The 14,715-nt window shown below is 40.7% G+C and overlaps 1 protein-coding gene across 5 annotated transcripts in view; it reads right to left on the bottom strand.

Moving 5' to 3' along the window:
- Positions 1-209: 209 nt before the first annotated feature.
- The window catches only part of ankrd12 (ankyrin repeat domain 12), a 304,379-nt gene continuing 289,873 nt past the window's right edge, over positions 210-14,715 (bottom strand). For 4 of the 5 annotated variants that reach the window (XM_070896030.1, XM_070896060.1, XM_070896039.1 and 1 more), the window contains 4 exons: positions 7,948-8,046; positions 4,896-5,039; positions 4,669-4,764; positions 933-3,842 (listed from right to left, as the gene is read on the bottom strand). In XM_070896030.1, the coding sequence (XP_070752131.1) occupies positions 3,657-3,842; positions 4,669-4,764; positions 4,896-5,039; positions 7,948-8,046 (525 nt within the window). In that variant the 3' untranslated portion in view covers positions 933-3,656. Of the gene's footprint in view, positions 843-932; positions 3,843-4,668; positions 4,765-4,895; positions 5,040-7,947; positions 8,047-14,715 lie in introns of those variants that run through there. The other variant, XR_011596100.1, reaches the window with a different exon arrangement.

Below are 14,715 nucleotides of genomic sequence, written 5' to 3'. Positions count from 1 at the left end.
AATGTGTTATTCTTACACCATCACCACAATAACGTACATTTATATACACTAAAATGTAACTGCCCATCCCTTTAATTAACAGAATTACTGTTGAACAAACAATGGATTCATATGGAGGTTAATTAAGGACAGCGGTTGGTAAATACATTCCTACAGATGCCAATTAAGAGACTGCAGATATCTTGAAATAAAAACAGAAAATATTGGAAACAGTCGATCTTAAATGGAAGATAGAAGATAGTTAAATGGCTGAACAGGTTAGCTAGGTGGTTAAAAGTAGAATAAAGGGAAATTGGAACAGAGGAGGCACCTGTGATTAGGGCTATTGCTAGTGGAGGATAAACATCAACATGGACTTTTATATTTATTCGGTAGAGATGATAATATACAGAACAAGTGATTATGATATCCAACGTAAGAAAATAATTTTTGGCCCATCAAACCTGTGAATTATTATTCTACCATGGATACTGGCTCCCCAAATTTAAGTGCGGTTAAAAATACAGGTTGAACCTCCTTTATTCGGAACCCTCGAGACCTGGCCGATTCCAGATAAGGGATTTTTCCGGATGAGGGTCGGTCATGTTAAATTGGATGGTACAGGTACTGAGTAAGGGGATAGTGGGGCTGGCTGGCTTAGGGCTGGGAGTGCGGCAGAGATCATGGGGGGTGGGGGGCGTGGATTGTGGGGTTAGGCCAGTGATTGCGGGAGTCAGCAGCGAGGGAGGGCTTCAATTTGTTCATGTCAGAGTTCTGCATATGCGCCACCCAGTGGCCGGGAAATGGTTCCAGGCGAGGGGTGCTTCCGGATAAGGGAGTTCCAACCTGTAGTGTTCTTCCTACTAAAACAAACAGGAATTGGTTATCTCCAGTTCAAAAACAGACAATGAAACAATCCCCATTCCACTTGCACTGCCATAGATACAACTCCATTTAATTAACATACCATTAAAATTTATTTAACAATATATTTACATGTATTTACATATTAATCAACAGGTAAATATTAAAATAAACAATGTACACTTTTAGAACTATAATTCAAAAAGCATTTGTGCTGAAAAAATAGGTTCTGCTGCAGATTTTTCTTCAGGGTGTGGGGAAAGTGGGGGAGGAGAAGAACAGGACACAGAAGTGAACCTGGTAATGCATGCATTGCATCGTAATTGTAATCTCGAACAGTTGCTGCAATGTAAAAAAAGCAAACCCAAACACATGCCCTAACAAACAATGTCAAACCACAGCACACTACAATCAATATAAAACCAACTATCAATTGCAACTTTGGTCCATTGAAACATTAGACAATTAATGGGCTATACAATCAAAATAACTATATAATTTTCTTTATACATATTTTAAACAATATTGTTAAATACAATGTTATTTACATCTGCGCAATGATATGTATAAAATAACTTATTTTAAAAAAAGGACAAAATAATACATCTGTGCAGAATTTCCCCCCCCACCCCAAAAAACAAACACTCTGTACAGTATTTAATATCAGAACCGATAATGGTGAAAGGAAAAAAGATGTGACTTTTTCTTTTAACTAATTTGTCTATTCTTTTTTAAATTCAAATAAGTCTTATTCAGAGTACAGTGCTTGCCTCTTCATGGCAGTAAAACAATAAATGCCCCAAGGTGTATTTTGTTAGGGTTCAACTGCTCGTTGGGAAATATAACAGAGCCTAGCTATAACGTACTACTTGAGCCAAATAGCAGGTTATAGTGAGGAACATGGTATAAGAATCATAGGGAGGCGAGGAAGAGAAAAAGAGTGGAATAATATCAGGTCTGTTTAGTTGCTTTTATATTGCTTTAGTTTCCTGGTAATGCCACCGGCTCCTGACATGTAGGTCTTGTGCAGCTGGTGGCAGCATCAAAGCAAGCATAGTGAATTCGATAAGGCCAACAACAGAGAAAACATTATCAGGGTCTTCCCAGCTGCCAGCCTTATCAAATGCAGTAAATTATTTTGGTGCTGCCACTGGCTGCACAAGACCTATGCATTGAGAACTGGTGGTGCTACTTTAGCATTAAACCAATGTAAAGTCAGCTTTAAAGAACCCCAGTCTTCTCTTCCACAGCCACTTCATTCTCTTTGGTGAGAACAAAATGGCTGAGAAGACATCAAGGCCACTCCTTCGTTAACCCATGCTGAGGTTTCTTTGAGCAGTATGGCAAGCTCTACACTTTAGCTCAGTTTTTTCTCGTTCTTCATCAAATTACCCAACTGAGAATGGTAAACTTGTATAGCTTCTCTAACCCGCCCCACCTTCCAACCAGGAGCTTGTGTTAAGATCGGAATTTGAACCTGTGCCTTGCATTTGATGGTCATATGCTCCAGACTTGTAGCTGCTGGGATAATGTTTTTCTAAAACAGTGAGATACTGAACAAAGTGGCAGCAGCAGAGCAAGATGTTGAAAAGTTTGGGAGAATCACAAAGTTGTGCAACCGTCATTGCAAAGAGAATGGATGAACTGAGCAAATAATGAACATCTATAGCAGAGCAGGTAACTCAAGAAAGGAGAGTCTAACCTGTAGTCCTTAGGCTGCATGTGGCTCCTGAACACGGGCAACTTAGTGCCAGGTGTGTTTTTTGGTGGTTTGAGAACCTGGAAGTTTGGAAGAGATTGTTCTCATCAATGCTGTCTGACACGTAGATACATTCTAACACCGGAACTGTTACTATCAGCAACTTGATACACAATATGATTATTGGGGGGCGGGGGGGCAAAGGAGACACAAATTGAGACTTCCCTCACCCAAGGTTCCATCACATGCACCTACTTGGCCCACAAAGACAAATACTTGGACACCCCTGGTTTAGCAGACCGGAAAAGTGTTTTTTTAAAGGAAACTGATGGAAGGAGTCTGAGGTGCTCAAAACAATGTGAATAATTTTAACAAAGTGCAAGCATGTAAACAGAGAAAGTTTTTAAATACCACTAATTTTTGAAACATTTATAAAATCAGCAAGTGCTTCTTAATGCAGTAGTTTGTTTTAAATGGAGAGAAATAGATACAGTAATGTAAAGTATGGTATTTTCTTTGAAATTAGATAGACACATTTAGGTTCTTGTTAGAATGCTATCCAAAAACAGATCTTTATATTTGAAGATGAAAAGCCTATGGTATTAGGAGCCATTGTGTATTATAAATGAGGCAGCACTCGACCTGTGAGTGCTAAGGTAAGGTTCTACTGTACCATGAATTCCTTCTTGGGGACAGAGTATCACTTGTCTATGCCCCTATCACCTTGCAGCTGCCAGCGCTGCTGGTACGAACATAACGTAGCATATGCAGAAAATGCCCCCATCTTGTAAACTTTAAAGTACAGGCCGATATTAAGAATGAATGATACCTATTTATCAGCTACGACTGTTATACTACTGAAATACAGTAGTGGTTTCTGGTAAACAGTGATGGGAAGTCACAGTGCGTTAGTGCTGAATCTCACATCATTATGCAGGAATGGTACACTGCACCTTCGTTGCCACAAGCACCCATACCCTCAAGTCCTCACTTATCTTCAAAGTGCTCTGGAGCCAAATACACAAGCCTGTCTGCAACTGTCCTGGATCATTCAGCAGTGACTGTAACTAAATCATTTATGCACTTGCTTAAAACCTCCAAAACACATGCACAATCATATTGGTGTCAAGTCAAAGTCATCATTGACATCAACAAGAGGGATGTAAAACTCAGGAATCTCAAAGATGCTCAAAGATTTGTGTGAAGAAGGATCAAGCTCTTGTAGTTTAAGCTGCCACTCTAGTCTTTGCACTGCATTCATTGCTGCAGCTTCGTGCTGCTGTCTCATAAGAAGGCATGTCTGTAGTGGGGATTAATTAAAAAAGTGTTAAAAAAGGCAAAATTAAAGACATCATTTAGAGTACTCGATTAAACAACATCTTTGGCCAAAACTTTATTTGAACACTGCATTTTCCAAATTTCTTACATTATGGAAAGACAAGATTATTTTAGCTTGGAATTTTGTTCAACCATCGTATCCTTAAAGAAATTGCATCAAGCATCACTAAATCTTCACTCTTCCCATTCTCTACATACAAACTTTCCTTCGAGACCCAACCTATATAGATATTTTGTTAGCTTTGTTTTTCAAAATTATGAGCACTTGAAGGGAAGACTGCGTAAAAAGGAACCCAACCCAACATTTAAGGCTCAGTGAACAGTGGAGCTGCAATGGAACTTTTAAGTTTGCTTAGAACAAGCACTCAGATGATTGATGGTGCTGCAGTAACCTGCACTAAGGTTCCGTGCCGCAGGGTGGTAGAAGTCAGGTGTCCATCATCCTCCAGCGTTCCAATCTCAACTATGCTGAACAGTAACTTGCAACCAGAAATAGGGCCTTCTCCACAGGGAGGGAAGGAAGGAAAACTGGAATGAGCCTCCGGCCTGTTTACAAAGCTCCAAGTGGTCAGTTACACATCGCATTCCTCCAACAGTTCCCATCCTACTGTTTCTTTCTTTTTGACTATCAGGCTAACATTTACTCCACTTCTAGGTATAGCACTCGTGTTTATGGAGCTCCTAAAAATATTAACCATTAGAGTATTTTTTGAATAGCTCTTGGTATGAATAGCATTTCATTATGTATTTATTGCACCTAATTTAATTATCTCCTGAAAGAAACTTACCTTTAATTTGTCAAACTTATCATCGACATCCTGCAACCAGGACATAAATTGACGTGCATTGAATCGATCTCTCACCGATGTTTTGTTTTCATCACCCTAAAGCAAAGATTTTACAACAATAATTTGAAAAACTTTTCAAGAACATTTAATCAAAACATTCTTTCTGCCATGTTAAAGATACACCTATTTCATGCAAATCCCTCCAAAAGCCCAATTTTCCTTTTTACCTGAGGGTCCTGAGGCATATTGTAAACTTCTGCATCCAGAAGCACAGTACAGGCACTAAAAGGCAAAGTCTGATTTGCTAGTGTCCTCGCTGCACGGTAATGTACTCTCATAACTTCCTGCTCATTTGACATAATGAGCTTCTCCTGAAAGTAATCACAAAAAATACTTCAAAAAGATAATCTAACTGCTCCCTCGTAATGTCAGTATGTACATTTGTACATAAAGTTTGGGGCATTTTTACAGTAGCACAATTTCAACCAACATTCAAGTAGTTAGTGCAAATAGTTTGAACCAATCCAGTGTCTGACAAGAGGAATTTTCTAATAGGTTTGGTTAAAAACTTAATGACATGGATTTGGCAGTAGAAATAACAGTCAGGTTATCAGTGCTGACCGCTATTAAAAGCGTAAACTGTTCAGCAACCTCCGGCAACTGTACATGTGCAGTTATTTGCAGAAATCATTAAATTGTTTTGAGTTTTCCTCCTATTCCAAAGGCTGCACTATAAGGTGCAGTTTTGGTCACCTTACTTAAGGAAGAATATACTAGCTTTGGAGGGGATACAGAGACGATTCACAAGGCTGATTCCGGAGATGAGGGGGTTACCTTATGATGATGGATTGAGTAGACTGGGTCTTTACTCGATGGAGTTCAGAAGGATGAGGGGTGATCTTATAGAAACATTTAAAATAATGAAAGGGATAGACAAGATAGAGGCAGAGAGGTTGTTTCCTCGGGGAGACTAGAACTAGGGGGGCACAGCCTCAAAATATGGGGGAGCCAATTTAAAACCGAGTTGAGAAGGAATTTCTTCTCCCAGAGGGTCGTGAATCTGTGGAATTCTCTGCCCAAGGAAGCAGTTGAGGCTAGCTCATTGAATGTATTCAAATCACAGATAGATTTTTAACCAATAAGGGAATTAAGGGTTATGGGGAGCGGGCGGGTAAGTGGAGCTGAGTCCACGGCCAGATCAGCCATGATCTTGTTGAATGGCGGGGCAGGCTCGAGGGGCTAGATGGCCTACTCCTGTTCCTAATTCTTATGTTCTTATACAGGTACTGGTATCTCGCCGAGAGACTTGGCATTGAAACACTTGTTCCTTATTTAGCTTTCTGTACATGATTTAACATAACTTACACTTCCTGGCTCAGACTCTGTGCTGCTCACTAACGATTCTTCACTCGGATTACGAAGGAGATACCCGGTTGCTTTACCTGTTCACACAGGTCCCAGCTACCCTGCAGAGGGCGCTGTGCCAAAATGACTTTCTATTTAAAAAAGGAGGCTGACAAAAAGCAGGAAACTATAGACCAGTTAAATTAACATTTGTCTTGGGAAAATGTTGGAACCCATTATTAAGAAAGCAGTAGTGGGACATTTGGAAAAGCATGATTCAATCAAGCAGAGTCAGCATGGTTTTATGAAATGGAAATCATGTTTGACAAATTTGCTGGAGTTCTTGGAGGATGTAATGAGCAGGGTGGATAAGGGGGAACCAGTGTAATTGGTGTATTTGGATTTCCAGAAAGCATTCGATAAGGTGCCATATAAGAGGTTACTGCACAAGATAAAAGCTCATGGGGTTGGGGGCAATATATTAGCATGGATAGAGGATTGCCCAACTAACAGAAAACAGAGTCGGGATAAATGGGTCATTTTCCGGTTGGCAAACAGTGACTAGTGGGGTGCCGCAGGGATCGGTGCTGGGGTCTCAACTCTTTACAATCTATATAAATGACTTGAAGAGACTCAGTGTAATGTAGCTAAGCTTGCTGATGATACAAAGATAGGTGGGAAAGCAAATTGTAAGGAGGACACAAAGAATCTACAAAGGAATATAGACAGGCTAAGTGAGTGGGCAAACATTTGGCAGATGGAGTATAATGTGGGAAAATGTGATGTTATTCACTATGGCAGAAATAATAGAAAAGTAAATTATAATTTAAATGGAGAAAAATTGCAAAGTGCTGCAGTACTTTGTGCATGAAACACAAAAAGTGAGAATGCAGGTACAGCACGTAATCAGGAAGGCAAATGGAATATTGGCCTTTATTGCAAGGGGGATAGAGTATAAAAGCAGAGAAGTCCTGCTATAACTGTACAGGGTATTGGTGAGACCACACCTGGAGTACTGCGTACAGTTTTAGTCTCCGTATTTGAGGAGGGATATACTTCCATTGGAGGCTGTTCAGAGAAGGTTCACTTGGTTGATTCCGGAGATGAAAGGCTTGGCTTATGAAGATAGGTTGAGTAGGTTGGACTTGTACTCATTGGAATTAAGAATGAGAGGTGATCTTATCAAACCATATAAGATAATGAGGGGGCTCAACAAGGTGGATGCAGAGAGGGTTTTTCCACTCATAGGGGAAACTAAAACTAGGGGACATAGTCTTAGAATAAGGGGCTGCCCATTTAAAACTGAGATGAGGAGGAATTTCTTCTCTCAGAGGGTTGTAAATCTATGGAATTCTCTGCCCCAGAGAGCTGTGGAGGCTGGGTCATTGAATATATTTAAGGCAGAGATAATCAGATTTTTGAGAGTTAAGGGAATAAAAGGTTATGGGAGAGCGGGCAGGGAAGTGGAGCTGTGTCCATGATCAAATCTTACTGAATGGCGGAGCCAAATGGCTTACTCCTGCTCCTATTTCTTATGTTCTTAATCACAGTGCCAAAGTCCATAGAAAGTGTGTGGGCAAGTGTAAGTGTAATGAACAGCTGGTGCCTTTCGTTCACCTCTGACAGCAAAATCCAGCCCAATGAATTCACAAGTTTATTTATTGACAGATGTAAGCAGGTATACTTTCCAGCTTCCCTACATCGAGTCAAAAGTTTAGAACGCTGCAGCAATCTGTACAAATCCTATCATGTGTTAAGAAGGACTTTTAATATTTAAGGATATGATTCCAAGGCCATCCTTTTAGGTAGGTTCTAAGGTAGTGTGGTTTATGACTGGCTCTCAAACAACAGGTTATAGTGATGGGTTTTAAATCTGCATCATTTAAGGCAAAAGAGCTTAAATGCTTAAAAGCACAGTCCTTTAAAAACATGTACCCGTTCAATACTATGCTGTAACCGAAGCTTCATTCGAATAACTTCCTGTTGCCTGAAGAGTTCTTTCAGTGCTTCAGATAATGATGGAGGAGGAGTTATCTAAAAAACACAATACAACCATAGTGATCAATATTAAAGCAAGTGTTGTAGCTTAAAACCATTTTATCAGTTCATGCTGGTAAAATTCACCAGAAATACTCTGTACTCTTGTCCCAACTGCTGATTCGAAAATTTGGTCTCACTAGATTCACTGCAAATATCGGAAACGGGACATAAATAAAGGAGCAGTATATACTCCATATATAAATGTCATTATTCTAATCGTAAAGGGAAATCTCTTTCTCCTGCTCGCCCATTGTAACAGTATTTTCTTTCTTACTACTGCTCCATACATCCTCGGACCTAAGTTGTCTAAAAATCCACGTGTGTGACCTCATTAAGTTCCACTCCAGTGGCATCATTTAATGGGAAGGCTGGGTTGCTGACTGAACTCACCAGTCAATGCCACTAAATATCTCAGTTCACATGTGGGATTACTAAGTGACATTTTGGTAGAATCATTATACTTACCCTTTAAAGCGAAATAGTTAAATAATGTTAGCAGAATTCATAGTTACACTATCGAGATACTAGTGATAAAACACATTTGATCGATTTTATGCCTTTCGAGAAATGTCTCAAGGAGTTCAACATTTTTTGTTAATTTTCAAACAATAAAGCAATTATCTAAATTTGAAGTTATTGTAGTGAATGTTTAGAATGTCAGAATCCTGACCTACTAAACCCTGATCTCTGGCAAAATTAACTATACCCATCATTAATGAATTATAACACTTTCTAGTCTTATAGGGCTAGAAATTCTGCACCATTTCCGCCTGGTTTTTCGGCAGTATTCTTCATTTTTGGCGGGAATTTCTTCAAAGAGTTCCGCCGGCAGTCTCGAAATACCGCTAGGGAGAGGACCGCAGGCGTGTACCGCCGAAAAAAACCATTACCGCCCAAGTTTGGTCACAGCGGTGACCTGTAGGTGAGTAGAAAAAAAACGTCCACGAGAAACTAGCTGGAGCTGGGTGGTAGGTATGAAGCCCTGCTAAAAAAAAAGTTAGTTTTAAAAAAAAAAAAAATTTTTAAGTGGAAAATGGTCCTGATAATGTTCAGATTTTTTATTTTTTTGAAAAATAGTGTGTGTTTTCCCCCCTCCCTATGCCCAACGCGCAGGCTCAGACTAAATTTGAGTAAATACCGCCCAATTTGCCCAGGATTGCGTTTTCCGCCGAGCAGAATTTTTTCCCTTTTCTGATCAATTTTTCACCGGATAATTTAATAATCTTGCCGTTTTTTTGGGCAGCAATCTGGCAGCGGTGGATTTTGTGGAAATTCTAGCCCATAGGATTTTTGGTATTCTCTAATTGCCCTCCCCCAAAATAATGCCATATGTTGCGAAAACTACAAAACCTCATTCACTCCTGTAGCACCAAGTAAAAGAGCTACAGCCACAGAAATTAATACATACATACACACACAAAATTGTATTAGAGAGGAGTAACTAGAATTAGTTGCTTTTAGTAAAGCCTGATATCAAGTCCAAATTTTATGTTCTCTAAAGTGGTTTGGCTATAAAAATGCAGGCCAGAGTGTTATCACTACCTATTATCACCTTTTAGAAATGTGACTCTTCTATCAACCGAAAGCCCTACACCTTAAAAAAAAACTCCCCTGCAATAACATAGAATTTACAGCACACAAACAGGCCATTTGGTCTATGCCAGCGTTTACGCCTCCTCTCACCCCTATCAGCATATCCTTCTATTCCTTTCTCTCTCATGTACTTACCTAGCTTGCCCTAAAATGCATTTATGCTATTCACCTCAAGGACTCCATGTAATATCAAGTTCCACATTCTAACCATTCTCTGGACATTTAAAAATCACATGGATGAACTACAACAATTGTATATCCCTGTCTGGCGTAAAAATAAAACAGGAAAGGTGGGTCAACCATGACTAACAAGGGAAATTAGGGATAGTGTTAAATCCAAGGAAGAGGCATATAAATTGGCCAGAAAAAGCAGCAAACCTGAGGACTGAGAGAAATTTAGAATTCAGCAGAGGAGGACAAAGGGTTTAATTAGGAGGGGGGAAATAGAGTATGAGAGTAAGGAACATAAAAACTGACTGCAATAGCTTCTATAGATATGTGAAGAGAAAAAAATTTAGTAAAGACAAATGTAGATCCCTTGCAGTCAGAATCAGGTGAATTTATAATGGGGAACAAAGAAATGGCAGGCCAATTGAACAAATACTTTGGTTCTGTCTTCATTAAGGAAGACACAAATAGCCTTCTGGAAATACTAGGGGACTGAGGGTCTAGCGACAAGGAGAAACTGAAAGAAATCCTTATTAGTCAGGAAATTGTGTTAGGGAAATTAATGGGATTGAAGGCTGATAAATCCCCAGGACCTGATAGTCTGCATCCCAGAGTACTTAAGGAAATGGCCCTAGAAATAGTAGATGCATTGGTGGTCACTTTCCAACATTCCATGGACTCTGGATCAGTTCCTATGGATTGGAGGGTATTTAATGTAACACCACTTTTTAAAAAAAGGAGGGAGAGAAAAACAGGGAATTATAGCCTGACATCGGTAGTGGGGAAAATGTTGGAATCAATTATTAAAGATGTAATAGCAGCGCATTTGGAAAGCAGTGACAGGATCGGTCCAAGTCAGCATGGATTTATGAAAAGGAAATCATGCTTGACAAATCTTCTAGAATTTTTTGAGGATGTAACTAGTAGAGTGGATAAGGGAGAACCAGTGGATGTGGTTTATTTGGACTTTCAAAAGGCTTTTGACAAGGTCCCACACAAGAGATTGGTGTGCAAAATTAAAGCATGTGGTATTGGAAGTAATGTATTGACATGGATAGAGAACTGGTTTGGCAGAGAGGAAGCAGAGAGTTGGGATAAACGGGTCCTTTTCAGAATGGCAGGCAGTGACTAGTGGGGTGGCACAGGGTTCAGTGCTGGGACCGCAGCTATTTACAATAGACATCAATGATTAAGATGAAGGGATTGAGTGTAATATCTCCAAGTTTGCAGATGACACTAAGCTGGGTGGTGGTGAGAGTTGTGAGGAGGATGCTAAGAGGCTGCAGGATGAGTTGGACAGGTTAGGTGAGTGGGCAAATCAATGGCAGATGCAATATAATGTGGATAAATGTGAGGTTATCCACTTTGGTGGCAAAAACAGGAAGGCAGAATATTATCTGAATGGCGACAGATTAGGAAAAGGGGAGAGGCAACGAGACCTGGGGGTCATGGTACATCAGTCATTGGCATGCGGTGAAGGTGGCAAATGGCATGTTGCCCTTCATAGTGAGGGGATTTGAGTATAGAAGCAGAGAGGTCTTGCTGCAGTTGTACAGGAACTTGGTGAGGCCTCACCTGGAATATTGTGTTCAGTTTTGGTCTCCTAATTTGAGGAAGGACATTCTTGCTATTGAGGGTGTGCAGCGAAGGTTCACCAGACTGATTCCTGGGATGGCAGGACTGACATGAAGAAAGACTGGATCGACTAGGCTTATATTCACTGGAATTTAGATGAATGAGAGGGGATCTCAGAAGCATATAAAATTCTGACAGGATTGGACAGGTTAGATGCAGGAAGAATGTTCGCGATGTTGGGGAAGTCCAGAACCAGGGGTCACGGTCTAAGGATAAGGGGTAAGCCATATAGGACCAAGATGAGGAGAAACTTTTTCATCCAGTGAATTGTGAACCTATGGAATTCTCTACCACAGAAAGTTGTTAAGTCCAGTTTGTTGGATCTATTCAAAAGGGAGCCAGATGTGGCCCTCACAGCTAAAGGGATCAGGGGGAATGGAGAGAAGGCAGGCGTGGGGTACTGAAGTTGCATGATCAGCCATGATCATATTGAATGATAGTGCAGGCTCGAAGGGCCGAATGGCCTGCTTCTACACCTATTTTCTATGTTTCTATAAAGAAACTTCTCCTGAATTCGTTATTGGATTAATTAGTGACTATCTTGCGTTTGTGCTGGCCAAAAAAGAACTATTCGGCCTAATCCCACTTTTCAGCTCTTGGTCTGTAGCCTTGTAAACCACGGCACTGCAAGTGCTTTAAAAATCTTGGTACTTAAAAAAAAAATGCGGTGAGGGGTTCTGCCTCTACCTCTTTCAGGTAGTAAGTTCCAGATCCCCACCACCCTCTGGATGAAAATAGTTCTCAACTCCCTTCTAATCCTTCTACCAATTACTTTAAATCTATGCCCCCTGGTTATTAACCTCTCTGCAAAGGGAAAAACGTCCTTCCTATCCACTCTCTCTCGGCCCCTCAATTGTATACACCTCAATTAAGTCTCCCCTCAACCTCTTCTGTTCCAAAGAAAACAACCCCAATCTTTCCTCATAGCCAAAATTCTCCTTTCCTGGCAACATCCTCATAAATCTCCTTTGTACCCTCTCCAGTGCAATCACATCTTTCCTGCAATGTGGTGACAAGAACAGTACGCAGTATTCTTGATGTGACCTAACTAGTGTTTGATACAGTTCAAACATAACCTCCCTGCTCTTATATTCTATGCCTCAGCTAACAAAAGAAAGTATTCCGTATGCTCCCTTAACCACCTTATCTACATGGCCTGCTACCCTCAGGGATCTGTGGACATGCATGCCAAGGTCTCCCTATTCATCTACACTTCTCAGTATGCTACCATTTGTTGTTTTCTCCCTTGCCTTGTTAACTCTCACCAAATGCATTACCTCGCATTCTCCCGACTGAATTCCATTTGCCACGTTACTACCCACCTGACCAGAAGGATGAGGGGTGATCTTATAGAAACATTTAAAATAATGAAAGGGATAGACAAGATAGAGGCAGAGAGGTTGTTTCCACTGGTCGGGGACACTAGAACTAGGGGACACAGCCTCAAAATATGGGGGAGCCAATTGAAAACCGAGTTGAGAAGGAATTTCTTCTCCCAGACGGTTGTTAATCTGTGGAATTCTCTGCCCAAGGAAGCAGTTGAGGCTAGCTCATTGAATGTATTCAAATCACAGATTGATAGATTTTTAACCAATAAGGGAATTAAGAGTTACGGGGAGCGGGCGGGTCAGTGGAGCTGAGTCCATGGCCAGATCAGCCATGATCTTGTTGAATGGCGGAGCAGGCTCGAGGGGCTAGATGGCCTACTCCTGTTCCTAATTCTTATGTTCTTATATATACCAGTCCATTAAGATCTTTCTGCAGTCTAAAGTTTTCTTCCTCACTATCAACCATACAGCCAATTTTTATTATTATCTGCAAACTTCTTAATCATGCCTCTACATTGAAGTCTAAATCATTAATATACACCATAAAAAGCAAGGGACCTAGTACGGAGCCCTGGGGAACCCCCACTGTAAACATCCGTCCAGTCACAAAAACACCTGTCGACAATTAGCCTTTGCTTCCTGCCACTGAGCCGATTTTGGATCCAACTTGCCACTTTTCCTTGGATCCCATGAGCTTTTACATAGAAACATAGAAAATAGGTGCAGGAGTAGGCCATTCGACCCTTCGAGCCTGCACCACCATTCAATAAGATCATGGCTGATCATTCACCTCTGTACCCCTTTCCTGCATTCCCTCCATACCCCTTGGTCCCTTTAGCCGTAAGGGCCATATCTAACTCCCTCTTGAATATATCCAATGAACAGGCATCTACAACTCTCTGCAGTAGGGAATTCCACAGGTTAACAACTCTCTGGGTGAAGAAGTTTCTCCTCATCTCAGTCCTAAATGGCTTACCCTTTATCCTTAGACTATGTCCCCTGGTTCTGGACTTCCCCAACATCAGGAACATTATTCCTGCATCTAACCTGTCCAATCCCGTCAGAATTTTATATGTTTTTAATGAGATCCCCTCTCATCCTTCTAAACTCCAGTAAATACAGGCCCAGTCGATCCAGTCTCTCCTCATATGACAATCCTGCCATCCCGGGAATCAATCTGGTGAACCTTTGCTGCACTCCCTCAATAGCAAGAACGTCCTTCCTCAGATTAGGAGACCAAAACTGAACACAATATTCCAATTGAGGTCTCACGAAGGCCCTGTATAGCTGCAGTAAGACCTCCCTGTATGCAAATCCCTTTTTTGACCAGTCTGCAATGTGGGACCTTGTCAAAAGCCTTGCTAAAGTCCATGTAGACTACATCAAACGTGCGACCTCTCATCAACCCTCCTCATTACCTCCTCAAAAAATTCAATCAAGTTAGTCAGACACAACCTTCCCTTAACAAATATTTGCTGACTGTCCTTGATCCGTGCCTTTCTAAAGGACTCTCCCAAAAGTGGAAACATCTTCTCTACATCTACCCTATCAAACCCCTTCATAATTTAAAGACCTCAATTAGGGCACCCCTCAACCTTCTCTTTTCCAGAGAAACGAGCTTCAGTTCCTGATAGTTATAACCTCTCAGTTCTGGTACCACCCTTGTTAATCTCTCTTGTACTTTCTCCAGTGCCTCTTTATCCTTTTTGTAAAGTCGATACCACAACTGTGCACAGTATGCAATGTGGTCTAACCAAGGTTCTATACAAGTTTCACATAACTTCACTGCTTTTCAATTCTATCCCTCTACAATTAAACCCCAGTGCGTTGTTTGCAATGTACCAAAATAAAGTTTAGAAAAATATAGAAAAATTGTCAATCTTTTGTCAAAAGTTTATTATTCTCCTCTGCTTTCAATTTTCTACCCTGATCATTTCTC

The sequence above is a fragment of the Pristiophorus japonicus genome, chromosome 1, assembly GCF_044704955.1.
Source record: "Pristiophorus japonicus isolate sPriJap1 chromosome 1, sPriJap1.hap1, whole genome shotgun sequence".
NCBI lineage: Eukaryota > Metazoa > Chordata > Chondrichthyes > Pristiophoridae > Pristiophorus > Pristiophorus japonicus.
The sequence above is the reverse complement of the archived record's forward strand: the minus strand, read 5'-3'. Positions and strand labels throughout refer to the sequence as shown.